The following is a 27,236-nucleotide window of genomic DNA, read 5'->3' on the forward strand; positions in this document are numbered from 1 at the left end:
TTGGCTCTTCTCTTTTTGGAAGCTGAACTCCTTTCCTGTGATGGGAAGTATTTGCATAGCAATAGCTCCTAATTGCTTTGAAGCCAGATATTCTTCAAATTCAATCTGTGATGTGCAATCTGTGGCATCAGCAACACACTGCCTAGCACCCAGGACCTGGGTTCTGGCGCCATTCATGACCTCACTTGCTTATTATGCTACTGGGAAAGCTGCACTTTCACTCCTTGCTCGCAGATTTAGTGCCTCTTCCCCATATGCTTTAACACCAGTATCAGAAAAACAGCGTAATTACATGGCCCCCTGATGTGACTGCATGCTGCTTTCTCACATAGTCAGAAAGCCAGACAAGCCATTGAGTGGGGGGAAATGATGAGGTACAGAAAGAGACAGAGAGAGGAAATACGCTGCAAATAATAAAGGGAAAACTCTAAGGAGAGAGAAGAACAGAAGGAAGGAGAAAGAGAAGAGGGACCAAAAGACAAGGTAAAGGTAATGGAAAACTTACACGAAAACATACTATACGTGGCTGCTTTATAGTTAAGAATAAGTAAGAGAAGCATTTTATACTATCAGTGTCATCTTTATTCATGTGTATTTGTCCCTGTACTTTAATCTTTTTTATTTTGTGTCTTCTCTACACAATCCCATCATTTAGAATAATGTTTTATATGTTGTTTATATCTCAAACCTTTTGACCCTTGTTTAGCCAACTCTCCGGACTGTGCATCGAGAGCTTGTATTTGGTAAAAAAGCTGTGACTTCTTCACTGGCAATGCTCATAATCATGCTTTAGCACCTGGCAGAAAAGTGGTAGGAGGACAGTTTAGTCTGGAGTTGTATGTGTGACTCGATCTCATGTATGCACATCAGCCTTAAATATTATTAGTATTCTGTAATCACGACCACAATATTGCACCTTATAGTACAGTTACTGCAGTGCTTTCTTTTCACAATAGAGTTTGTTTTCAATATTGGCAACTGGATTCCTGTTCTTTACATATATACTTGCTGTGCTCAAACAGGCAAATTTGCCTTTAAGAAGGCTCAAAGAATGTAGCAAGGAGGAAGGCATTTATTTGTAAGCCTGACTTGGGAAAGACTTCCATTGACATTAAAGGTCAAAGTGGACCAGGATATTTAAAAGTGTGCAGTAGTGTAGTTGAGGGTAACTTGAGTAAAAACCATTTACTGACTTCTCTGGAGGAATATGAAGTTTAGTTCAGGTATATTTAATCACTTCTTTTTTTCACCACTACACTGACTGTGCAGCTTCAAGGTGGGACTAAACTAATAATGGGAGAAGTTCCAGTCCAGACTTTGGCAAGGGAGTTAGACTTCATTGTGATAGGAATGGGGGGGAGGGGGAAGGGAAGTGTTCTAAGGCTGGCATGGAGAGTGGGGTTTGCATCTAATGAAGAGGGGGGCATTTCTAGACTGGCCAAGGTGAGTGGGGTTTCAGTGTGATAAGGAGGTAGTTCTAGAGCAGGCCAAGGGGAACAAGGTTTGAATGTAATTAAGTAATTCAAGAGCAGGCCAATGGGAGCATTGTTGAATGTGATGAAGGGGGCAGTTTTAGAGTCAGTCAAGCAGAGCAAGGTTTGAGTGGGACGAGCAGGAGCAAGTCTAGAGCGAGCCAAGAGAAGCAAGGCTTGAGTATGATGGCGGGAGGCAGTTCCCGATCAATGTTTCATTTGATGATGGGGCATTGGGTAAGTTCTAGAATGTCCACAGACATGATAATAATTGTAGACAAGCCAAAGGGAGCAGGATTTGGGAGCAATGATGGGAAAGGCAGTTGATGAGGCCCAGGAGAGCGGGGATTGGGTGCGATGATGGGAAGAGCAGTTGACAGGGAGGGCAATTGACGGGGCCCAGGGGAGCGGGGGTTGAGTGTGATGACGGGAAGCACAGTTGACGGGGCTGAGGAGAGCGGGGTTTGGGCACGATGACGGGAAGGGCAGCTGACGGGGCCCAGGGGAGCAGGGGTTGGGCACGATGACGGGAAGGGCAGTTGACGGGGCCCAGGGGAGCAGAGGTTGGGCGCGATGACGGGAAGGGCAGTTGACGGAGTCCAGGGGAGCAGGGGTTGGGCGCGATGACGGGAAGGGCAGTTGACGGAGTCCAGGGGAGCAGGGGTTGGGCGCGATGACGGGAAGGGCAGTTGAGGGGGCCCAGGAGAGCAGGGGTTGGGTGCGATGACGGGAAGGGCACTTGACGGGATCCAGGGGAGCAGGGGTTGGCACGATGACAGGAAGGGCAGTTGACGGGGTCCAGGGGAGCAGGGGTTGGGTGCGATGACGGGAAGGGCAGTTGAGGGGGCCCAGGGGAACAGGGGTCGGGTGCGATGACCGGGAGGGCAGCTGACGGGGCCCAGGGGAGCAGGGGTTGGGCGCGATGGCGGGAAGGGCCGCTGACGGGGCTCAAGGGGGCGGGGTGTGGCTGCGAGGCGAAGATGCCGTTCTGGCCCGGGTGGGGGAGCCCTTGGCAGGCAGGCAGGGGGCCGGGGGCCCGTGCGCTCTGGCCGAGGCTGCGGAGCGGGGCCGCGTGTGCCCCCGAGTTGGGAGGAAGAGGAAGTGCAGCGGCTCCGGCTCTGCGGAGCTGCCTGTCCCCGCCGAGGCGCCTCCCAGTCCCCGAAGCGGAGCCTCCCCCGGCCGCCTCCGCTCCCATCTCCCCGGCGGCACAAACTTTCTGCCCTGCCATGAGCCGGGCTGCGAGCGGCGGCGCCCGCGTGTCCCTGCCCGGGCGCTGAGCGGCGGAGCCTGCCGAGCCAGCCAGCTGCAGAGGAGCCCGCCCTAGGTAAGGGGACCGCTACCTCTGCCCGCCCGGCACCGCCCCGCTCGCTCTGCAGGCTCGTCCCCAGGCCCGCTTGGGCTCCCGCCGCGCCCAGGGCGGAGGTGCGAGGGCGCGGGGCGCTGCAGCCCCTGCCCCAGCCAGCGCCCGGGCTGGGGGGTGCGTGCCTGTGGCGGCCGAGGAGCCAGCAGCTCTGGGGGCAGCGGCGCCTTCCCTTCCCTGCCCTGCCTGGGGCGGCGGGGGGCAGCCCCCGAGCGGCGCGCGGCTCCCCCCCCCCTTTCCTCTTGAAGTTTGACAAGGGACCGTCTGCGCCGCCCCCTCCCCCTCTCTGCTGGGCAGGGCGCTGAGTTACAGGCGGCAGCGGTGGCGCGACGGGCTTTGACTGCTCGTTTTCCCCCTCGAGCCGCTGGGTGCCTGCAGTTCCACCGGGACATTTGGGTGCAGGGGGAGGATAGGAACTGGAGCTGGGCAGGAACCCCCCACCCTTCAGCTTCTCCTTTGTTTCCTTGTGCGAGGGCCTGATCCGAAGCCCAAATGAAGACAGCTGGGGTTTTCCAGATACTTTCCTGGGCTTTGCATCAGGCCCCAAAGAAGTAGCCAAGCACGTGCATTGGATTCAGCTCGGACTAGCAGTCCGGCATCACTTAATGGCAATGTTGGGCCTGAACTAGCAGCTCCGAAATACTCTTGGCTGAAAATGTCCACTTCAGTCCATGGCTAGCTTTTCTGAGTCTTTCAGGCTGTATGTCTGTGTTGTCAGGATGCTTCAGTTATAGCTTTATGGCTGGTAAGTCAGGTCACAGTTGTGAACTTGGTGGAGATACTGTATCCAGACCTGAATACACACGATAAAGGCCGAAATGAGGAAGAAATTGGAGAAATTTTTCCCATTAGGTAAACAACATAATGAGCAAAACTAGCTTACACTACAGTGTACATAACCTAAACTCTGTAATACAGCATCTCTCTGGCTTTAAGCAGAGAACTATGCTGTTGTGTGATGCCTGAAGACCAGTGTGATAATGGCTTGTTAGTCCTTCTGGCTAGAAATTCCTCAGTATGTTAATTGGGACTCAAGAACAGTGATACACTGATGTGGTATGGTTCACAGAGATTATGGACATCAGTGATATTTTGGCAGTGTAGGACAACAGTTATTGAATGTGAGTGTGCAGGAATGTGTTTGTGTGGATGTGAACATGAACTTGGGTAATCTAGAAAATGTGAATGCTGTACTTTTTTCTAGCGTTATTTAATATGCATCTTTGTAGGAGCTATTAGTGTTTCTGCTTGTCATTGTCCCAGTAACCCTACATACTCTTGGAAAAGTACAACTAGATGGCATGGGAATAATCTTCGCAATGTGTCCAAAGGATTTCTGTATAAGTCAGTATTCTCTTCCTGTGGCACTAATAGCCTTGATAGGGAAAACAAAAGGGAATGAGAGGTTGCTGAATGGCAAGAGCGAGCACCAACACTAAGCTCTAAATTAGGATGATAGATGTGTTTTATCCCAAACAAATTATTTATTGGGAGTAAAACTGTAAATATTCTATCATCTTGCAGTTTCCAATTTTTATTTGAAAACTTTAAAGGGCACTTTATCTGATTAAAAGAAATTGCCAGTTGTTCCATTTGGAACCCAGTGGTACTCAATTAACTTTTTTTTCCTTAATAGAAACAATAATTAACATTGCCAAGACATAAATGATCTTCATTTTACTAGGGGAAAATGTTGTTAATCTTTTTACATTTCCTTCATAATGCTTTTAATCCATTAGTTTCCATTTTTACATTAGTAATAAATCATGTGAATAATGTATTTTTCACAATATCAGCAGTCACATTTATGACTTTATTTCTGTCTACCTTCCTTGCATTTTTAGAGGAACCTTTACATTGGTATAATACATTTACTGTATCAGATATGGGGAATTCCCATTGGTATTCCCCTGGCCTGAGAATGAAAATGTAGTGCAGAACTGAATATGTGTAAATATTACTAAATATTTACAACAGCCGTGAGTTGTGCTGGGAAACATAGCTAAATAATTTGTGCTTTCAAATCATTTAGAAACCTAAATTTTATAAACCATTGGTTCTCAGTCAGCGATGTATGTAACTCGAGATACTCAGAGGTCTTTCAGGTACATTCACTCATCAAGACATTTGCCTAATTTTACATCAGGCTACATAAAAAGCCTGATGTAAAGTCAGTAGAAACTAAAATTTCATAAAGACAATGCCTTGTTTATATTTCTGTCTATATTATCAGCTGAAATATAAGTACAATATTTATATTGCAACTGATTTTATTTTGTAGTAAAAATGATGAAGAAAGCAATTTTTCAGTAATAGTGTACTATGACATTTTTGTATTTTTGTGTCTCGTTTTGTCAACAAGTAGTTCTTCAGTGAGGTGAAACTTAAGGGTACACAAGACAACTCAGACTCCTAAAAAGGATAGTCTGGAGAGGTTGAGAGCCATTGACATAATGTCCATTGTCTAGCTGTGTGGAACAAAGCTGCTTTTCCTATTATTCTTGTAAACATACTTATAAAACACATATACAGGAGGATCCCTAAGGGGAAGCAGGGCAACGCACCCTCCATCCTAGGCGTAGGGCCGGAGGAAATCCCCCTCACCCCAGAACCCATCCCACCTCTTCCAACTGCTGCCCTGCCTCTACTGCACCCCTTCCTGCCAAGTCCCACCATTGCTCTGCTCCCTCCCTTCCTCTTCTCCACTCTCTTCAGCCCCCATTGTACACCTTACCCAAAGCCTCCTCCCCTGAGCTACATGACCGAAAGGCTTACCTGGGAGACCTGGAGTGGGTCCCACACACTCACTGTGGCGACAGGAGCTAGAACAACTCAGCAGCCTGCTCCGCTTCACCATGATGGTGGCAAGCAGAGTGCCCTAGCCCCAGCCTGCTCTCCTCTGCTCCTCTGAGCCCTGCATCACTTGGGCTGGGGCTGAGTTGCTCCATTTGCCACTGCCACAGTGAAGTGGAGTGATTCAGCTGGGAGATTGGCAGTGGAGTGGAGCAGGCTGCTGGTTCGCTCTGTCTCCTGCCATCGCCGTGAGTGCAGGAGCGAACCCGACCCTCAGCTAATCCCCTGGGCCCTGAAGGTCCTGTCCAGAGGACTGTTGAGGCAGCCATTGCAGGGCCTCACAAAGTGTGGGACCTGAGGCAACCGCCCCAAACCATCTGATGGATGAGATGGCTCTGCACACGTAGATAGTTCAGGACAATTTCACTTTTATCATAGGAAGGACAGTCCTTAAAATTTACAAAGTGTTTTAGAGATTACAAATTGTAAAAGAAGGATGAATTCAAACACTTTGTGAGAACATGGTGGGAGTCAGCTGTTCTTTCTGCAGACCAATTTTCTATATAATGGGCTTCCTGCTTTTGTTGGTTGTTCACTCTATTTCTCAAGTCTGGTGCTGTCCATAATCTTCCCAAGTCTTGGTTCTTTCCCTGATATTTCTTGTCACTTTTCTACTTCACACTTTTGTTTATGGTGGAGAGAGGAATCTGCTTTCAAGCAAATCCTTTCTTCAGGATTTAGCTTTAAAAAAATTGAGTGGGCTTGGGAACTTCTTTACTTTTCTGCAGTCAGTGTAGGTAGAAGAGAACTGAGGCTGTGCCAACCCTCTCCAGGCTGACAGAGACTGAGCTAGGCTAAAACTTTGGCAGAGCCAAGCTGTTTTCACCAGTTTCCTCCATAAGAGCTGTTCTTTAAAACTGAACATCATACTTGGGGAGCAGCTCAGATGCCTCTTCTTCTAATGATGTGTTAGGCTAATGGCTGGCCAAAGCACTGAGCAGGGTCAGAGGCAAAGCCCTTTTTAGTATTGAGTCCAAAATGGGAGGATTAAAATTGTGGAAACTTTAAAAAATGAGTGGTCCCTGTGATTGCACAGCAAAGCTAAAACCCTGCAGTTGTTTTTAAGTCTTCCAACAGCCCTGTAAAGGAGATAAATATTGTCCCTGTCTTACAGAAAGGGAAACTGAGGCAGACAGCTGTGACTTACTCAGAATAGAGAGGGAGACACAGAGACCTGTAAATTGAATGAAGTGACCCTTACACTCACTACTAAAAACAAACTTCTGAGAGATATTATTAAAATATGTATTTCTTGCAACTGTAAGAACTCATAAATAAATCTTCAGTAGTATTCAGCAATCTTCATTAAATTTTGCCATTCAAAATTTTATTGAAGTACTTTTTAGTTTTCAGCTCTGTCCTCAGCAAGGAGCTGCTGCGGTAGCTGAGGGAGAAGTGCCTGTCTCCCAGCCAGGCAGCTCAGTGCAGGAGTCCCTGGCTGGTCAGGACTCATTAAGCAGCTGCAGGGCTGTGCTCCTGCACAGCTTAAGGAACACTGCCTCCTACCCCAGCCTTGAGTCCCCTCCTTCACTCCATACCTTTTTTCCACAGCCCCATATCAATGCCCACACTCCCAGGCTGTAGCCCTCCTCCCTCTCCTGCATCCAAACTCCCTGCCCCAGCTCAGTAAAAGTGAGTGAGAGTGGGAGAGAGCGAGTGAAGGAGGGAGCGGGGCTGGACGGAGTAGTGGCTGGGACCTCAGAAGTGGTGGGGTAGGGTGAGGCCTCAAGAAAAGCACAGGGCAGGGGGCAGGGCAGGAGTGTTTGGTTTTGTGCAATTAGAAAGTTGGCAGCCCTGATGGAACCTGTTTTTTTGTTGTTGTTGCTTATTTATCCTTTAAACTCCTGAGAAAATATCCTGTTTTCATACCTTTAACCCAGACATTTAAAAATACCTAAGAAAAAGAAAGGTGGGGACCATTAAGTCATTAAACTACATGTTAGGCCACCTCATTAGCAACTAAAGTTATAGCCATTGGGAAAACAATTATTCAGTGTGTCAGTATGAAAATAGTTGGCGGCCTCAATCCACTCACAAATACAAAGGTGTCCGCTTTGTAAAACTGTCCATAGCAAATGATTCTTTTGTTGGTGTTCTCAGCAGAGACATCAACATCTGTATGAGCATGAAGCCACAAATGATTGACCTTTGAGAACAAGATTGAGAAACTTTGTCAGGGAACCATGGGGAAGTTTGTGATGCTATACTGTTCTGTGGTAGGATACGGTTTTAATTCTCTAGGGCCTACAAGCCCAAGAAAAAATACAAAATTGTCTGCAATACTGAACAACATTATACAGAATGCATTTTTTCACAAGCTAACAGAGTCTTTAACAACCTCCTCTGCACCCCTTACACACAAGAAAAATCCTATGAATTTTCCTGGGACTTCTCACATGAAGACAAGCTGCAGACTCTGCACTAGTAATACTAACAATTTACATAGCACTTTTCACCCAGAACGCTCTATAAACATTTGCCTAGTTATATGCGCTCTACATAGGGATTATCTCATCCACCACTGAAATACAGCCAAATATTGATTTGCTTGATAAGACTTCTTACGGCCTTTGCCCTGATTCAGCAAGACACCTAAGCATATGCTTAAAGTCAGGCAAGTGAGTAGTTCCATTAAAGTCCATTGAAATACTCATGCTTAAGGTACAGGCAGGCTGCTTTGTCATACTGTTTTAACATATGGTTTTCTTTGAACTAGTTATATTGTCCTAAGATCCTTGTTGTATTGTTAATGGATGTAAAGAAGCAAAGCAAAGCAAAGGAATTCTTATTTGTAAAAGAAAGCTCAGTCATTGCATTACTTTGTTAAATATTTTTGGCTACCAAATATTTTTGCAGTGCTGACTATCATTATTGATCACAGACTCTATGCTATCAAAAATAGAAAAAATGAGCAATACTTAGTACTTAATTCACTAAGTAAAATATCTAATTCCAGCTTTATAGAAGTGATATAAAATAATGAAGTTCATGTAATTATGCCAAAATAAACAGAGAAATGTTATTTTTCCTGTAGGGTAAATGGCAAAAGACTTAAAGCTTGGCACAACTGATAACAAACATTTGTGTAACATTTCTCTTGGACACTTTCATAGCAAAGCTGCAAATCTTCTTTTTAGCACATGTTGATTTCTGTTTCCAATTTGTGCTTCGGCTATCAGCATTCTGCCAGCTTTTATTCTATTTTAAAGTTGGCTATCTAAGATTACTATTCTGTAGCTTACCCTGGAAAAGACCGGAAGGATGGAAGGAACACAGGATTTATTTTTTATCTTAAGTCCCATAAAAGCTGAAACATCTAGTTTCAAATACATGTTTCAATAAAACAGCTTTCAATAAAATAATAGTGTACCCGGTAATTTTATCTTTAAAAAAGTGAGTCATGCATGATGCATATACATAGCCTGTTTAATATCTGAACATTTATTAAATTAGGCTGTTTCATAATGATCTGTGGCTAGCATATTTTTAAAATTATACATAAATAATAAAAGCTTTGGCATATGAAATAGAAAAATGAATGCTGTTACTTTTTTTCTTCACTCTTCCCCTACCTCTTTGAATCAGCAGCTGTTGAAATGGGTTGTGGACTAAACAAATTAGAGAAACGTGATGAAAAACGGCCTGGTAATATCTATTCAACTTTGAAGAGGCCACAGGTGGAAACGAAGATAGATGTTTCATATGAGTATCGTTTCCTGGAGTTCACAACTCTGAATGATGGTAAGTACACAAGTCTTTTTCTTTTCACTTATTTTTGATGACACAGAGATGCCAGTCAGTTCATAATGCTTGTAACCAGCATGGTATATGTGAGTATTTAATCTCTTTAGTGTTAAATACATTAAATACATGAAGTCACAATGATCTTGATTATTTTACCATCTTGACAATATCTTACTCAACATTTTTTCTACTGTGGATTTTAAACCAATGCATAAAAATGTAGCTCTTCAGATTTTAGAAGGGATTCCTTATATTCAGTGTTTTTTTATATAAAGGATATGTTTATATTCTTTTACCTTTTACACTATCCAGATTTTATTTGGTAAAGTGATTCAGAGGTGTTATGTTGGATAATTCTCCATTGTTCCCCTCTCCCACTGCCACCCTTGATAGCTGTTTTAGAGGTTGAATTCAGTATAGCCACATTGCTGAGCTGTCATTCATAAACATCAGGATGTGACTAATGCCTCTGGGCTATCTTTGTTGCATTCATATGCCTGAAAAAATGGAAAATGGCAGAAGCTCACTTAAAAAAACAGTTGAAAGGCACAGAGTTTTGTAGTTTCAGTATGTCTAACAGTCCACGTCTTAATCCAATGGCTGCCTCATGAATATTCCATTTATTTTCCTCTTTTGTTGACATCTATGAACTCAGAAAGTCTTTCAACAATTCAAAGGTGAAGTGATCCATGCCTATTCTTTTTTCAAGATTAGGCTACTATAGTATACTCTTCTTTTGAAGTTGTAGTCAGTGTAGAAGGCTGTGGCCCGCTTCTTAATATACGATGGCTGTGCTTTGCAGATTGGCTATCTGTCGATTTCCAGACAGAGGTTAAAGTCATGGTTCTGACCTGTAAAGTGCTAAATGACTAGGGACCTGACTATCCGAGAGATCACTTCCTTCCTGGTGCAACTATGCCAATGTAGATGCTCAAGCTGGAAGTAACTTACATGTGAAAGGGCATTGCTGACAAGATGTTCTCCTTGATAGCCTCTTGACTTTAGAATTCATTTTTCATCCAAAATAGTATGCATTGTTTAACTTTTAGGACATAAGAACACAAGAATGGCAGCTTAGGTCAGTTAAACAGTCTAGCTAATCTAGTATCTTGTCTTCTGACAGCAGCCAATGCCAGATGCTTCAGAGAGAAGGCATAGAACATGGGCTATTATCAAATGCCTCATTCCCTATCATCCAGTCCCAACCTGTGTCAATCAGACATTTAGAGACTCTCAGCACAGGGAATTGCATCTGTGACCATCCTGATTAATAACCATTGATCAACCTATCCTCCATCCTGTAGAGCCCTTCTGTTTGTCCAGGCATTTGGAAAAAATTAAGGATTTGGATGGGGAATGTGGATTTGATGGAAATGGAGTTTGGTGTCTTGGAGTAGTGAAAATTTGGGCTTTGTGGACTGTTTTCTATTGTCGGAGAAAGGTTGTTGAATTTTTGCAGCTGTTTACATTTTAATTGGAATGTGTTTCTAGTTATTTGTTAAAAACATCCAGAGGCTGGGATAAGCATTCATTTTATATTTGTGTGTTGAAACTGGAGTAAATAAATACAAAACCAAGTCAAACAGCTCATTTTGAAATTCTGAGAGCCTTCCTGTCTGCACTTTGATTGTCTAAGAAATCTTACTTTTATATATTGCTGCTTTAGAGCTAGTGGAAATGAATTAGTATTGAGGCCATCTGTTTATTTATAGGCTTTTCTGTGTCACTCCTCAGCGCCATACCTGAGTGACTAAATATATCCTCCTAACCAGAGCTTAAATTCTCCTCAAGTATTCTCTGGAGCCATCAGACTCGCAGCTTGAGCGTGGTGGGGTTCGTCAAGGGTCCCATGGCTTTGAAAATATTTACTGGGGCTGTGCTCCAGGTGGCTCTGTCTGAATTTAAGCCCTATTCCTAGCACTCTGAGGTTTGGAGATGTTGTTACAGATGGGGAACTGAGGCACTGAATAGGGACGTAAGCAAGTAGTTGAGTCAAATACTCAACTACTTGCTTCCCCCCCACACCTTGCTGCCTCTGTATGAGGCAGCAAGAGAGGGAACAAAAGCCACTGCGGCAGGGAGCCAGCTTAAAGCCAGTTCCCCCCAGCACCATCTCCCCAGTGCTGCCTGCCTCCCAACCCCTCTACTGTCTCTAGTAGAGGCTCACAGTGGGCTGAGGCTTGCTGTGGGCAGAGGCTGCTCTGACAGCAGATACTGTCTTGGAGGGGGGCGTTCCAGCAGGAAGCTGGGCCCACCATGGATGGGGGCTGCTGCCGGAGCAGCCTCTGCCCACAGCCATCCTGGCCACTGCAAACGGGCTGCTGGATCTGGTGTGAGCCAGGGCTGAGCAGTCCTGGCTCGCACTGGTTTGGGACTGCTGCGGCTCTGTCCCGGCTCGTGCCGGTCTGGGAGCTACCTCCACTGTGGCGCTTCAGTTTAAATGTAGTATGAGACAGGCTGCCTGCACACCCAGCTCCTGCTACATTTAAACTTCAGAGCTGCAGCAGAGGTAGCTTCTGGACCAGTGTGAGCCAAGACCGACTAATCATGTAGTCGATACAAATTAACATCCTTAGCATAAAATAATGATGTGACTTGAGAATAGCCACACAGGAACCTATCACAGAGCCAAGAATAGAACTCACATTTTCTGCCTCCTAGTTTCTTAGCCACAAAACCATCCATCCTCTTATACCTTGTCTCTTGCTTAGCAGGTTCACACACTAGATCTTGTATGTAAAAGTCCTGCAACAGGAAAATATACAAGAATATCATGTGTTTCTTTGCAGGATCAGTTCCTTTATAAACACATTGCTGCACAGCTTGTATCCAAAAGAGGACATCAGAAATCTATTTTTTTTTTTTTGCATATTGTTTCACTAATCCCTATCTGGTGTCTGTGTTTGCATGGGAATGTATTCTTTAGTGTAACAGATAATATCTTTATAGTAAAAGAGAGTAGAATAAAAAAGCAAAGAGATAAAACATAGAAAAAGAAAACTGTTGAGTTATCTCCATCCCCTCGCCTTTACCAGTAATATGGTCTTAAAAAAATATTTCTGGTTTCTTACTCACAGGGTATGTCTTTACACAGCAGCGCTATTTCAGGATAATGTCTGTTATCCTGAAATAGCATTCTGTGTGTTTTAACAGCATGCCCATTATTTTGAAATATATTTGAAATAACTGGCTTTCTATTCTGACTTCCTGTAAACCTTGTTGCACAAGGATTAAGGAAGATGCCAGAATAGCGATTTATTTTGAAATTAGCATTGTGTAGACAGTGCCAATTTCAAAATAAGCTATTTTGAAATAAACGACACAATTTGCATAGCTTAAATTGCGTAGTTTATTTCGAGGTATGCACTACTGTGTAGACATACCCATAGTGTGCAATCCATAGTATGTGCATATGTCTTTCTGGATGTTAGATTATAATCTACTCAGAGAATGGACCTGTCTTTGTATATATCTTTAAAACTTGTGATATACTATTGGGAATGAGACCAGTAACATTTTTACATTCAATTACACTGTTCAAACAACAGTTGTTACAGACTTATTGAAGTCAATAGGTTTTTTAAAAAAAATTATGGCATAAATTAGCCTTTACAAGGTCATATTTTATGGTAAAATCAAAAGTTAAGTGAACCTTTACTACTGAAGTATACTTATATTAATATTGCATTTCAGTTATTGTCTTGACAAGGTATTTAATTTACCTGAGCAGGGTGTCACTGTGGAGAATCTAATTGTATTTGTAACTAGGATGTGGAAAGAAAAAGACGCAAATTTTCATCAACAAAAATGTATGTTTTCTGAAGGATATAGCATTTGATATTTACTTCATTGATTATCTTTCTTTGCTACCAGTTATTTTAATATTACATTAAACAGTTGTTTATGCCTGGTCTCTGCCTTCTGTTTCTTTTCACCATTCATTTTAAAAATTGTATTAGAGTATGTGGCTGCACATTTTAAAAAATACTGCAGTTGCAGCTGTTTTTATTTGATTTAAGCCTTGTAAAAACAACTTTTGTCCAGTTTAAGTTATTTTATTACCTACTTTCCTTTTATAAGTAGAAGTATCTAAAGGAAACAAGCATTCTAGTTTTGTATTTCCGCTTTACCAGGTAGGTTACCACCCAGTTTTTCTGGAAAATGATTAAATAAAGTTAATTTGGTAAAATATTATTTGTTCAGAGATGTTTATATATTTCTTCAGTGAGATCTTGCACCATATGTAAAACACAGATAAATTAGAAAGGAAATTACTTCTCATAACCTATTTTCCTTGCAGATAATTATTGAAAGATAAAATCCACAGACTGAGAGCAGTAATATAGGAAACAGAATATAATGACGGATTATTTATCTGAAAAATTTTATCACTCATGTATCTGTGTTTAAATGTTGTGGTTGCTGTAGGCTCTGATCCTGTAAACACATGTGTGCTCAACTTTGTTCATGCATATAAATCACATTGATTTCTTTGGGATTACATACATACGTCAAATTAAGCATTACTCTGTTTCCATTAATGAAATCACAATAAAATATGAAAGCAAATATTCTACTTTTTTGTCTTCTGACAATCATATCAAAATTTACCTCAAATGAATTATAGCTGCTCAAAGCAATCTGCAGTAGAAGGAGGTCTGCAGTAGAAGGAGGTCTTATCATTATTGGTCAAAGTAGCATCAAATTATCAGATTGGAGTAGTGCATGAAAAAAGTGCACCAAAAAGTCAAAAATAAAATTTTAAGCTAGCCATGTAGGAGAAAGATTGAAGGGCTAAATATGATTCATGGCAGTTGCTAACTGTTAGCCCTCCAATCTTTCTCCTACATGGCTAGCTTAAAACTTTATTTTTGACTTTTTGGTGCACTTTTTATTATTTTTAGTCTTTTGGTGCGCTTTTAGAAAGATCATTTTTTTAAAAAGTGTCAGTCCCTGCACCCCTCGTCCTGCCCGCATGGGCAGCCCTCTCCCCCAGCTTGCAGGCATGCATGGCAGCCTCCTTTGCAGGCCTTGTTTGGGGCTCTGTCTGCACCAAGGGCAGGGGGCTGCCTGTCTCAGTCGCAGTGGTGCTCGCAAACCTGGGCTGCAGGGGCATGGGCTGGACAGGATTAAGGGGGCACTTCGGGAGCTCGGGGGGTGAGGGTTGGATACTCCTGCTCCTCTACAGTCTCCCATTCCCCTTTGATCTGTGCCAGCACAGCTGCCATTGGCTGCCTGCTTGTGATGTGCGGGGACGTGGTTGCCCCATGTAGCAGCGCTGGGTTCAGTTGGTGTCCCTTTAAAGGCACCAGGATTGCGGGGGGGGCGGGGCAGCGGCAGAGCATTCCTGCTGTGTTGGCCAAAGTGGCAGCACCTCCCCGTGAGTGGAGTGCGCAGCATGGCACTGAGGCAGGCCGTGCTGGCGCATGCGTGCGAGCTACCGGCCAGCAGAGGTGGGCGGGCGGCAAGAGGCCGTGGCAGAGACTCTTGCTACGTTGGCCACTGCGGCAGTGCCTCCCCGTGAGTGGAGCTGTGTGGTGTTGCACTGAGCCAGGCCGTGTTGGCACGTGTGCAGGAGTGTGTGTGAAAGTTGAAAATCCCATGACAGACAGACAAGAATGGTGGCCGTTTAATAGAAAGAATATATGCAAACATTAGGGCTACGTCTACACTGGCATGATTTTTCGGAAATGCTTTTAACAGAAAAGGTTTTTCGTTAAAAGTATTTCTGGAAAAGCGTCCTGCCAATCTAGACGCGCTTTTCCGCAAAAAAGCCCCGATCGTCATTATTGCGATCGGGGCTGTTTTGAGGAAAACACTACTGTGCTGTCTACACTGGCCCTTTTCTGGAACAGTTTTCCGGAAAAAGACTTTTGCCCAAACGGGAGCAGCATAGTTTTTTCGGAAGATCACTGATGATTTTACATTAGATCGTCAGTGCTTTTCCGGAAATTCAAGCGGCCAGTGTAGACAGCTGGCAAGTTTTTCCGGAAAAGCGGCTGATTTTCCGGAATAACTTGCCAGTGTAGACACAGCCTAGAAGACTTGGTGTTGCCTGGGTTTGGGGCCAGCCCGGGATGGTGGGGGATGTGTGGCATGGTAGGCGACTGCTCCCAGCTGCTCCTAGGGGCTGTCCCAGAGAGTGGCATAGTGGGCAGCTTTTCCCTGGGGCCAGCTCGGGGTGGGACCATAAAGGCCACCCTCCGACTTCTCCTGGGTTCCATTTTGGAGCAGTGAGGGTCATTTGGCCCGGTGGGCAGCTACTTCCGGCTGCTTCCTGGGACTGGGCTGGAGCATCAGGGGCCACATGGCGTGGTAGGCAGCTGCTCCAAAGGCTGCAGGGGCTGTGCTGCCAGCCAACGGCTGCTACCCTGCACTGGGGTATTTGCTGCCCCCTTGTGCTCATTTGTGAGGATGACTGACCCCACTATCACACCTTTTTCTTTCCATTTGATGTGAAACAATCACATTCTGCTCACATCGCGTTGTCCTGACACAACCAAACCCTGACTTTGCTTTAAGTTATGGTAAGAGGAAGCTGCAAACCAAATTTGGAGGTCCTAGCTCTTACTGTTTAGGAGGAGTTCTTGAATAAACAAACTCATGGACGGACAGACACACAAACAAATGCACAAACTCACTTATATAATATTAATTCTGTTCTTTTGTTCTATTCAAATGTTTCTGATTGATAATAATCAGTGGGGTCTTCAAAGTCCTGTTTGTTGGGTTTTGATTTTTTATATCTACTTAGTTCCCTGTTTGAATTCTCATACCTCTTGACAAGGTATATTTTATTGATGATATATGCTAAGTATTCCAACAACATATGTCTTAAATAATTTCATCATTTTGTCTTTTCTTCTGATATTTTTCATGTATATAGCAGCTTTCATGCAAGGAGCTCTAAGCACTTTATGAACATCAATTAATAAACTATCTTAACAGATGAGGAAACTGAGTTATATGAGTAGCAAAGCTAGGAATAGAATCCTAAACTGATATCCAGTCCTGTATTTGACCTACGAGGTCATGTTCTTATCCACATATATGTTCATCAATGGAACTGAAGTAAGAAGTAGGTTAGACTTGACTTCTTACTCTGTATGCTATAAAACTTCTGTACTCAAGTCTTATTAATAATATGAAAATGCCCTGACATTTAAAAATAATTTGTGCACTCAACACCAAACTGCTCTGCAGAAATACTGTGTTGTAACAGGAGTTTTTTTGGAGAGCAGATGGAAACCAAACTATGATTTGGTGACTTCTTGTGAAGCTACCAATTGCTGATAAAAAATGTGTAAATATGCAGTTAATGATTATAAACTTTTGGTGTATATATTTGAGATCAGTGTTTCCAAAATTTAGGTCTATGACCCCTAGTGCTTTGCAAAGCGCTTGCTTCCTCCTGTCTGTGGGGAACTTTCTGGTCACATAGGTCTAATTTTCTTCTGTTTTCTATTTGTTAAATCATACTACATGATGCTAAAAATACATCAAGTAAGAGTGAGATTTTTCAGAAGTTCCTAAGGAAGTTAGTGTCCAGCTTCACTGAGAGTGAACTGATCTCTTAGGTGCTTTTGTACACTCCCAATCTAAATATTTCACTAATATTTTCAAGGTAAGCAATAGCTGTTGTTGCTGCAGGGATGCTACAAAATGACGCGTGGATGGGGTTGATCTGTACAAATGCATATGAAAGAGGAAGAAATAGCAGTAGGCAGATAGGACTCTCCTACCTTTTCTGATTCGTTGCTTCATATCTACAGTGAGAACTGAGCCTTTTTTAAAGCTGTAGTTTAACTCCTATTCAACTTTCTTAAAATTTCAACCTATTCAACCTTTCTTAAGAACGATCTGTTTCCCATACTGGAAAAGCAGTTACAAATCTATCTACAATGGAAGTTTTGTTTTTCTAAGAAACCTTCTTACCCTGTTAATAATTCAAGTATTGCATCCAATCTTCTTTGCTTTTTCGTCTGTTCGTCACTTTTATAATTTTTTCCAATCTTCATGAGGGTTACTGTCATGCTCCTCATGTTGATCAGAAGTCAAAGAATTGGCTGTCAATGGTAGAATGGTAGAAAATTCTGGTTTCTTATAAAATGATGAAAATTCCTCAACCGCTACAAGCCAAAAGGGCCTTGTCCTGTTTCTGTTCAGGTTAGTAGCAAGATGTCCACTGATTTAAACTGGAGTAGAATCAGACCTCAGAGTTGCTTGTAATTTGTTATGGATTAAATAACAAATCTATAATGGCTTGCTTTATCATGGAGCTGGGCTAAATGGGAAGGAACTCTGAGGTAAAATGTTAGCTTTTTCCACCCATAATTTTTACCTGAATATTTAGAGAAAAATATCCATTTTAATGGAGAAGTTCTGGATAGTTCACTTTGAGAACAAAGTTAGTTGATATTTGGCTGAAAATCTGTGCAAGTGTAGCCTGATGGATGGAAGGTTGAAATCAACTAATACTGAATAGTGACAGCCTCCCTGCTAAGAGAAAACAGAAAATCTTGGTGTCACCTTGTTCTTCACTAAGTCACTTGTCTTAATTGTACTGAAAAGAAAACCCTGGGGAGATATAAAAATTCTTTTAATTTGCATTGTAAACCCACCAACTAAAGGGGAAGTGAAAACCTCTCCATGAGAAAAACAACTTGGACCTTTAGCTGTTATACATGACAAGCCCATGAGAAAAAAACATAATTGCTTTTGAATGTGTGGGTGAACATTTTAGTCTTAAGTTCACAGGCTGCATGTGGTCTAGTGTCATCGTGTTGATGCCAGACCTTGTTCCTAAAACAGAATGGCATAGGAGCAAAATAATCCTACCTGTAACAATCTGTATACGTATAGCCATAGTCAAACAACTTGATATCCTGTATAGGCATAGTAAGCAAAAAGTTTTTTTTTTTTTACTCCATTGACAAATAAGGAACTCCACCATTTTAGTAATAAAAAGGAAGTGTTTAAGTGACTGCACAATAATTCTGTAGAACTTCTTGTTGGCATCTCTGAGAGTTCTGCTGGTGCAGTGGTTCTCAACTCGTTTCAGTCCATGGACCACTAGGCCAATCAAAAAATTTGTGTGGACCACCTCTTTTTTGAGACGTGATAAAAAAGAGCAGACAACGAACATTTTGGTTTGAAATTTATTTCTTACTAACAGATTTTTGGATTCTCTTCTCACTGACAAGCTTTTCAATGTTTGGAGTGGTACTTGCACAACGAATATCACTTTCCACTGCAAGCCAATTCCTCTGTTTGGACTTACTGTGCAACAAACACGAAAATCCAGTCTCACGCATATAAGTTGATGCAAATGGAAAAAGAAATCTGACTGCGTGTGCTGACAGATTTGGATAACCCCCGGTCACGCTGGCCCCAAATTTCTCTATGGTAGACGTGCTGGTACACGTCTTGAGCCACAAAAACATTTTTCAGATCCAAGCATTCCTCCTGCAGGTGACGCTATGGATGACGCGCCATGTGCTTGTGAACATGGCGTAAAACAGCCTAATGGTGGTACCTGCTCACGCCATGTGACTTTGGACAATGTTCCTGTGGACCACCGAAAAAGTCACCGTGAACCACCAGTGGTCCATGTACCACCAGTTGAGAACCACAGTGCTAGTGGATCACAGCATAGGCTGTAGAGATGTGAATGTTTAACTGGAAGCCCCACTGTTAATGGGAAGAATTACCAATTAAGGTTAACTGGTAGGAGTTTCAGCAGTTCCCTGCCTGCTGTGGACAGGGGGTTGCTCCAGCCGCACAGGGGGCCCACTGCGGGCAGTGGTTGCTCCAGCTGGGCCAGTGCAGTCCTTGCCTGAGGCTGGGCAGGGGAGGGTTGCTCCAGCCCACCTGACCCTTTAATCAGTTAACCGGTTAAACAATATGTTTAACAGGATTTTACATCTCTAATAGGTTACATTGACAGTTGCAGTGTTACGGTCAAAAGTGAAATGACTTCTCCAATACAATACAAGCTATCTGTGGTTTCAAATTCTTTTTCTAATATGATGTGCAGTTTTGAAATGAAAACCCCCCAAAAGTTAAGCAGCATAAAGTCTATTTTGATCCCATAAATGGAAAAATGACATTAAATTAAAATAAACATTGAAACATAAAATGAGAATTTTCTTTAACTAATTTAAATGTTGCTACTGTCACCCATTTTGCCTAGATAGTCACTTATGGGGCTGATAATGCAAGTTAGTGAGATTTTTTTGCTTGGGTAAAGAGTAGATTGGGCACCATAGTTTATATTAAGATGACCAGAAATATTATACAAAGCAAGTTATATATCATATTTGCATATTTAGTCTGAAGTGTTAACTCCACATTTAATGTAATCGAATATTTAATTTTTCAGGCTGTTCATTATTTTTTCCTTCACTTTTAGATATTTTAGGGTACTAGATAATTAGATAGTAGAATGTATTTAGGAATCTGAGAAATGTACATGAGAAGTCTGATGTATCCTCTGTGAATCAAATGTTTTGACATACATTTGCTTTTTATTAAACTATGGATTAAAAGTGACTGGAGTTAATAAATCTTGTGATTATGAATTTATTTTCTTTCAAGTTCTCTTCATATCCCAGTTGTGGGCACTAAATTTGCAAAACGTGGCTTCTGTTCTAGATGGCCACACTTCCATTACTTTGAACAGGACTGCAACCACAGACTGCCTTTGCTCACCATTTTCCTACAGCACTGACATGTGAAAGTGAGCCCTAGTAACAATGATCACCATTGTCTATTGCCTCCAATGGGACTGCAGATTAACTTCACACTAGGAGAGCATAAGTAACTGGTACCTTCCCAATTCGCCAGCCTTTCCCCACCCACACTCTGCCCCCAAAATGCATACCTTAGGCGTATTGGGAGTGGAGTGTTGCTGCCCCAAGCGCCTGCCTTCCTGGTACTGGAGATGCTAGGGTGGGCCCGGGGCACCCTCCTCCATTTCCTGGTGCTCTGGGGCTGGAGAGGCTGGACTAGGCCACGTGGCACACCCTTTACCCTCTCGCCAGTGCTCTGGGCTTGGAGAGGCTGGGCCAGGCCGTGCTGAGTGGTGCATCTTCCTCTGGGGCTGGGGATAGTGCTCAACTGCCCGCTCTCCTCCCTGTGGTTGGAATGGAGGAACACATGTGTAACACACCGCCCCGCCTCCCCATTTTGGGGAGGGACAGGAAAGGGGCAGGGCCTCAGCAGAAAGGGAGGGACTGGAGGTGGGTCTGGGGGCTTGCCTCCACCAGCCCTGCCTTCATCAACTGCCCATGCAGGAGAGTACTTGCCTCCTTGTTTTGTGGGGAAAGTATGTGGTGACAGGAGAATATAGTGGTAGAACATGTTGAGGGCAGGAGGATACTGAGGGAGTGGCAGAAGTCAGTGGAGTTAGAAATGGAGAACATGAGGAGAAAGGGAGGCACAATAATGGGACCACATGAATGTAAGGAGCAAGTGAGAGACAGGATTGCATAGGGGAAAACAGGGAGAATATGAGCGAGGTAAAAAAAGAGGAGAGAAGTGGGCAGTGCTGGGCCCAATTGTTTAGGCCCCTGAACAGTTCAAGGAGGGCCTCCTATTTGCTTTTATAGTAAGAGTTGAGTGTCCCCCCCAAATATTCTTGCTTAGGGTCCCCAGTGGACTAGTACTTCCTCCTGGAGTGGGTGACAAGATAGTGATGAGTATTGAGAGAGAATATCATCTACCCTCTTACCAGAGACAAGGAGAAGCTGAGTAATGTTCTGCTCCAGACAGTCAACAGGAAGGCACATAGCCTTGTTTGTGTTTTCAAAGTTGAATTTTGAACTGAAATGGTCACTCAAAAAATTAGACTTGATTGGTTTCCCTGTCTGGCTTAAAAAATTAAGACAAACTCAAACCCCTGCATTGTATTTTTTAATATTTTATCATTTTTAATTGATTACGTGAATTTGGGGGGGGGGGGTTTGATATATATATTTATGAATGTTTAAAGTTTTCAATGGAGAATAAAAATGAATTGCAGCACATGCTCCAGGGAAAATATTTTACTAGGAGGGATTAAATATCATTTTCTAATTTTACTGTATAATTTATACAAATTTTATGGACTTTTTTGAATTCTTTAATAAGATTTTCCATTTTATTCTTCAGTTAACATGTACTGATGCTAAAGCTTCACTCTAAATGGGACTTTCCAGTGCAGACTGCTAAGCCCACGGAGGTCTCAAAGACTCATAAGAGTCCATGATTTCAGATCATCACATTCCATGAGTGGAGCCCAAATGAAGAGACCATTGCTTGACATTGCTAAGTGTCTCATTTGTTCTTACAAGTGTTTAGCTCATCTACACATCAAAGCATTTGGCAGCTACTTTGGCATGCTCACATGCTTACATAAATGTACTCTGGGAAATGTGAGGCACTGTCGTGTGGGGTACATACAAGAAGACTTGTTGAACCAAAGCTGCAGTATTTGTAAATCTATCTACATGATGGAAAAATCTGTTGGAAACTCTTACAAGTGTAGCTGGACCTAAGGCTCTCCCAGCCATCACAACCAGCTGGTACAATCAACTTTCATAAACAGTTGAGCATGGCTGTTGTGTTAAGAAGTAATACATTGTACTGAAGCTACAAGTCAAGGCATTCCTACCAATAGTTTGTAAACCCTCTTTACCTAGTATGAGCAGACCTTTCTGTATAGTTAAAATAAATATTTTTTTTAAGAAATGCATGCATCAACTGTAGACTTTTCTTGAAAGAAACAATATCTTCAAGGGGAAAAAATTCTCATTAAGTCTTTGCTATGAACTGCAGCTCTTGATCATTGCACTAAAGACAAGCTTGACAGTCATCAGCTGCATTAAAAATGGCAGAAGTTCTACTTCTCTCTTAACCAGTCATTGCATAAAAGAATTCATCTCAACTGTGGAAATACAGAGCCCCTTTACATGGTATGTGCTACATAAAAAATTCAAGACATCAAGGACACGAGGAGTCCTAAAGATGCCATGTGTTTTTAAATGAAATGATAAAAGCCTTGATCTGAAAGGGAATCAGGTATGAGGTTTACAAATTAAATAGAATTTTGAAAAAGTTAAGAGAACAGTCAAGACATAGTTACTCTTGAAATATAAATAAACATCAGTTTGCTGTTGTTATTCTTTGGTTGCTAAGTTCTATATTGGTTCTCTTTTATTTAAACAATTGTTTGCTGAATTTCTAAACAACTGACACAAGAATTGACAAATGGTGCTAAATTGCATGGGTTAATTCATCACCACTTATTGTAGATTTTATTGAAAAGCAAAAAATTAGCATCTACTTGTATCTAACAACACAAAACGAAAGAACGAAAAGAGAGACCGACAAAATAAATGGTCTTTTGTTAAGTTATTGTTGTGTAAAGTTTGGAACTGTGTCAGAATCTTTTTTGTTTTGTTTTTGTTATTTATTTACTTAGGAATGCTAAGCTCAGATGCAGCATCTGTCTTTCTCTGTGGTCCTGCTTCTACCCATTTTTTTCCAGCTGGGTTGACTGCCTTGATGAAGCCTTTCAAATGATCAAATAGATAAAATTGTACATATTCTGCAGGATTGTTTTCATTGTTCTTCACCGCATGTGCACTGAATAAAATACTTTATAATTGTCAGACTTTTTGTTATCAAGCTGCACCCTTATAATATTTGTCAGTTTTTTGTTTTTGTTTTAGTAAATTTGAGGGAGAAAAATGGTCTGCTCAGCAGCCCATACTTCAAGAAGAAGCCTTTCCAGAACCAGTGGTAGAAGCTCAAATCCATCTTTCCTTTGAGTTTGGTTAATTACTCAGAGTGCACTATTTAGAAATCCTAACCAGATAGGAATATTTCTATACTTGTGGAATTCCATTATTGGGTAATGGAAGAATGTGTACTACTTAGAATCTGGTAGTTTTCTATACACATTGGGAGCAAATCTCTATTCCCATAGATGTTCACTCAGGTCAGGAATGAAGAGGAGGAAAAGTGGCATTTAAGCCACCTTTGCAGCATCTGGTTTGCTAAGAGACTTCTCCTCCTCCCTGCTTCCTGTGGAATTTAGAGAAGCTTTAGGGATGCTTTTCATTTGTGCCTGGGTTTCATGTGACCTGCTAAGGAATAGCCAAGACTAGTCAGAGCACAGTGTCACTCCTTCCCTGTTTAGTGTGCTTCCTTTCCTTATTTCTAGTATGTTCCTGTTATGCATTCCATGCTGGCGGCTAATGTTCAGTTGTTGTATTGCTTCTGCCATTGGCTGGGGAGACCCCTTATGCTGTTGTATCCTGCTGTCTGGAAAGCTCCTTTAACTTGAATCTGACCTTTATTTTTTAAGTAATGATATGCAAGTAGTGGGGTTATAAGATTAATTTCAATTCTAGTAATTGTCATAAAGGATGGTCAGAGCCTGAACATTTCATGGGGTGAGGAAGAGATTTATATTCTATTAAGATGGACTGCATGATGCTTCATGTTGACCATCTTCATAGTGCAGTAGAATCCTATGGGACATCCGTTATGTCTTTATTATGTGCATTTATTACTTTAGGATAAGATTATTATTATACATCTAGTAACTGATTCTCTGGCATTTTTATTTCCACCAAGTATTTTTACACATTGCATTGTTTTTGAAGGATCACGTAGACTCTTGACTGTACAAAGCAATGATGTTAAACTTCTTTTTTCTCATCACATATTTTGGGGAAATGCTCTATTATTCTTAGTTATTAAAAATAGTCCGGATTTCTGTTTTTGGTCTGCTAGCACTGATGTTTTCTTTGTTTCTGCAGTTCAGTTCTGTTCTCTGATTCCGAAGTTTATTACCATACTCCTATGACCCATATTTAGGGTTTATGAGGTGGTTTTCTAAGATACTTGCAAACTACTAACATAACTCTCTGAGAATTATTCACACACAAATTAATCTGGCTACATTTTTGTGCAGAAAGGGAGTAGAAGTTCAACTGCTGGAGGGCAACAGCAATGTTTGCGTTAAAGAAAAAAGAAAATAAATTTTTTGCCAACAAAAAAAAATATTTTTCCTTAGTGAATCCATCATCCTTGCTCTGGCTGGCTTGCTTAAAACCAAAATGGTACTCTTGGGAAGCACTTTGCTAACATTTCATAGAATACTAGAACTGGAAGGAACCTCGAGAGGTCATCGAGTCCAGTCCCCTGCCCCCCATTTAAATGCCTTATCTATTCTCTGGCTCCCAAGCAAGTTCCCCTGCCTACTTTGATATGATGTGGTACATTGGTGATGACATATCTCTCTCAGCCGGGCCACGGCCTCTTCCCCAATTATCATTTTCAGGATACTAAGAAAACCTTATCCCTGATAAATTGCAGTGCTAAAGAGTAAAATCGTGGAGACCTTTTTCCATGAATTAGAGATGTAATTGTGTAATAAGTTTATTTTTAAGTAATTATTTGGGAAGAAAGTGCTGAATAAAATAGGTAGTAGGCATCTTAAAAGGTTTATTTGTTTCAACATAGCCTAACTATTTTACCTAATAAGTTACATAATATATTTAACCAACATCTATCCTAAAAAGGGTAGGCACATGCAGCGTTGCCACTTTGGGTTGAATGTATTCTTGGAGACTTCATCACATGACACTTTTAATTAAAGATTAAGCTTTAATTAAATTCTTGGAGACTCCAGGACAATCCTGGAGGGCTGGCAACTCTAGGCACATCCAAGAGCATGTGTTTCTAATGTAGCTATTGTCCTTTATGGATTTTGCCTGCCCCTGCCATGATTCTAAAGGAAATAACTTAGTTTTAGTCCTAAATGTGTTGAATCCATTTTTTTCCTCTAGCTTGATGTTTTCTGGAATTAATTAATTAGCATTTGTGCTGCCATCATAGTAATCCAGGGCTGTGTTTCCCCCACTACATTTACATGTCAAACCCATCAAAAACTGCTGGGGGAGTGGCATCATAGGAATTATTACCACTGTGTGTTTTTTGCCTGTTCCTACACAATCTCACTTCTGCATGAGTCCACCTTGGGGGTCAGGGTTCTATGAGGATTTGTAGATAGAAGGAACTGGATGAGGGGAGCAACCATTTCATGACAAGTTTTCCTGCAAATATCTGATCAGCATTTACTTGGGTTGGGTCACTTCCTTCTGTGCTGCTGTGTAGCCACAGGGAAGACTATAGTTAATAGCTCCTAATGGTGTTAGGAGGCAATCACAGCCATTGTGGCAATGTCTACACTACGCAGAAAATTGATGCTGCCGGGGTCAATCTTCTGGGGTTTGATTTAGCGGATCTAGTGAAGATCTTTTAATTCAAATGGAGAGGGTGCCCCCGATGCCACAAGGAGTAAGGGAAGCTGACAGGAGCGTTTTCTCCCATCAACCTCCCGCTGTGTAGACAGTGATTTAAGATATGTCAACACCAGCTACGTAATTAATATAGCTGGAATTGCGTATCATCAGTTGACCTTCTCCTTTAGTGTATACCAGGCTTGTGTGAAGATGGTGGGTCTGCATGCGCCAAGATCTGCTGACAGAGTGGAAGTAAACCCTGCTCCTCTGACATTACAATAAGAATGAAACTCCAAAATGAAACTCACATCCTACCCCAACATGGGTGTTCCCAGCTATGGAAGAATACACCCATTAATAGTGCAGCTAGTCAGAAAAAGGGATAGAGATAAAAGGGAAATTACAAACAAATAAAAACATTTTGAGAAACTTCATTTGTTTTTCATCACAACTTTCCAATCAGCTGGAATTACTATAAAAGGGGGAAAAAAAACCTAACTTATCTTTCACTTGTTTATGCTGTTTATTTCACTTATTTTGCATTTCACTCTGGAAAATTGTATGAAACTAGATAGATCTGTTTTACTTTGTTTATAATTTACTTTATACTCTGGTTTGCATGCACAAGGCCATGATGTTGTTCATGGTCATATAACTTCAAGGGATCATTTTTAAAAAAAACAAAACACTGCCAACCTTAGTTTTCTCTAAGTGTAATTCCCTCCCCCTATGAACATGTTGATATTAGATGTCGTCATGACCCAGCCCCTCTTCCTTTTGCAAACAAAACCTAATTTGGACAAGTCTAGTATATGGTGATTTTAAATAAAACTTTGTTCTTAATTGTACAATGCTGAATGCATGCTCTATCTAAGTATTGCTGGCTGCATAGCCTATGACTATTTAATATAGCTACTAAAGCTGAAGCAAGATCATTTTCTTTTATGAGAAATCAAACAAAATTGCCCTAATAAAATAATCTGATTTGAAATCACATCTGCAAACATTTTATTCAAAATATTACTTTCTATCAAATGAAAATGTGAATAAATGTTAAAATAAAGAAGTTATCTAAAATTTGAAATATTTTAAACCAAGTAAAATAAAAGGAACTGCTATGCTTTATTTGATCTCATTAAACTATTAAGTGGTTGCTAAGTACAATTGCCTACACAGATAAAGCTCTTCACAGGTACAAAATTTGTATCCACCTCTGCAAAAATGAGTCACAGATATCTGCATCCATAACTACATATGTAGCTACCTGTGGATATAAAGTGGATATCCACAAATTTAAAGTGTTCTAGATATGAAATTTGTACCCACAAATATAAAGTATATATCAGTGGTTTTGCAGGGCACTGTTTATAGAAGAAAGAATGCTATAAATACATGCAATTGGGAACCTACATTTGAAACAGAGAAATGAACTGATAGTTGTAATAGGATTGGATTTAAAAAAACATTAAAAATATTCTGAACTTAGTACACAGTACCAGTATCATCCTAAAT

General features: G+C 41.7%; 1 protein-coding gene across 3 annotated transcripts in view; it reads left to right on the forward strand.

Annotated features, from left to right (window-relative positions):
• Positions 1-2,494: 2,494 nt before the first annotated feature.
• Positions 2,495-27,236, forward strand: part of RFTN1 (raftlin, lipid raft linker 1) — a 120,045-nt gene continuing 95,303 nt past the window's right edge. For 2 of the 3 annotated variants that reach the window (XM_006133255.4, XM_075922109.1), the window contains exons 1-2: positions 2,495-2,796; positions 9,274-9,426. In XM_006133255.4, coding sequence (XP_006133317.1) covers positions 9,282-9,426 — 145 coding nt within the window. In that variant the 5' untranslated portion in view covers positions 2,495-2,796; positions 9,274-9,281. Of the gene's footprint in view, positions 2,797-9,270; positions 9,427-27,236 lie in introns of all 3 variants that reach the window. The other variant, XM_014578660.3, reaches the window with a different exon arrangement.

This window comes from Pelodiscus sinensis, chromosome 2 (genome assembly GCF_049634645.1).
Source record: "Pelodiscus sinensis isolate JC-2024 chromosome 2, ASM4963464v1, whole genome shotgun sequence".
In the NCBI taxonomy this organism is placed as follows: domain Eukaryota; kingdom Metazoa; phylum Chordata; order Testudines; family Trionychidae; genus Pelodiscus; species Pelodiscus sinensis.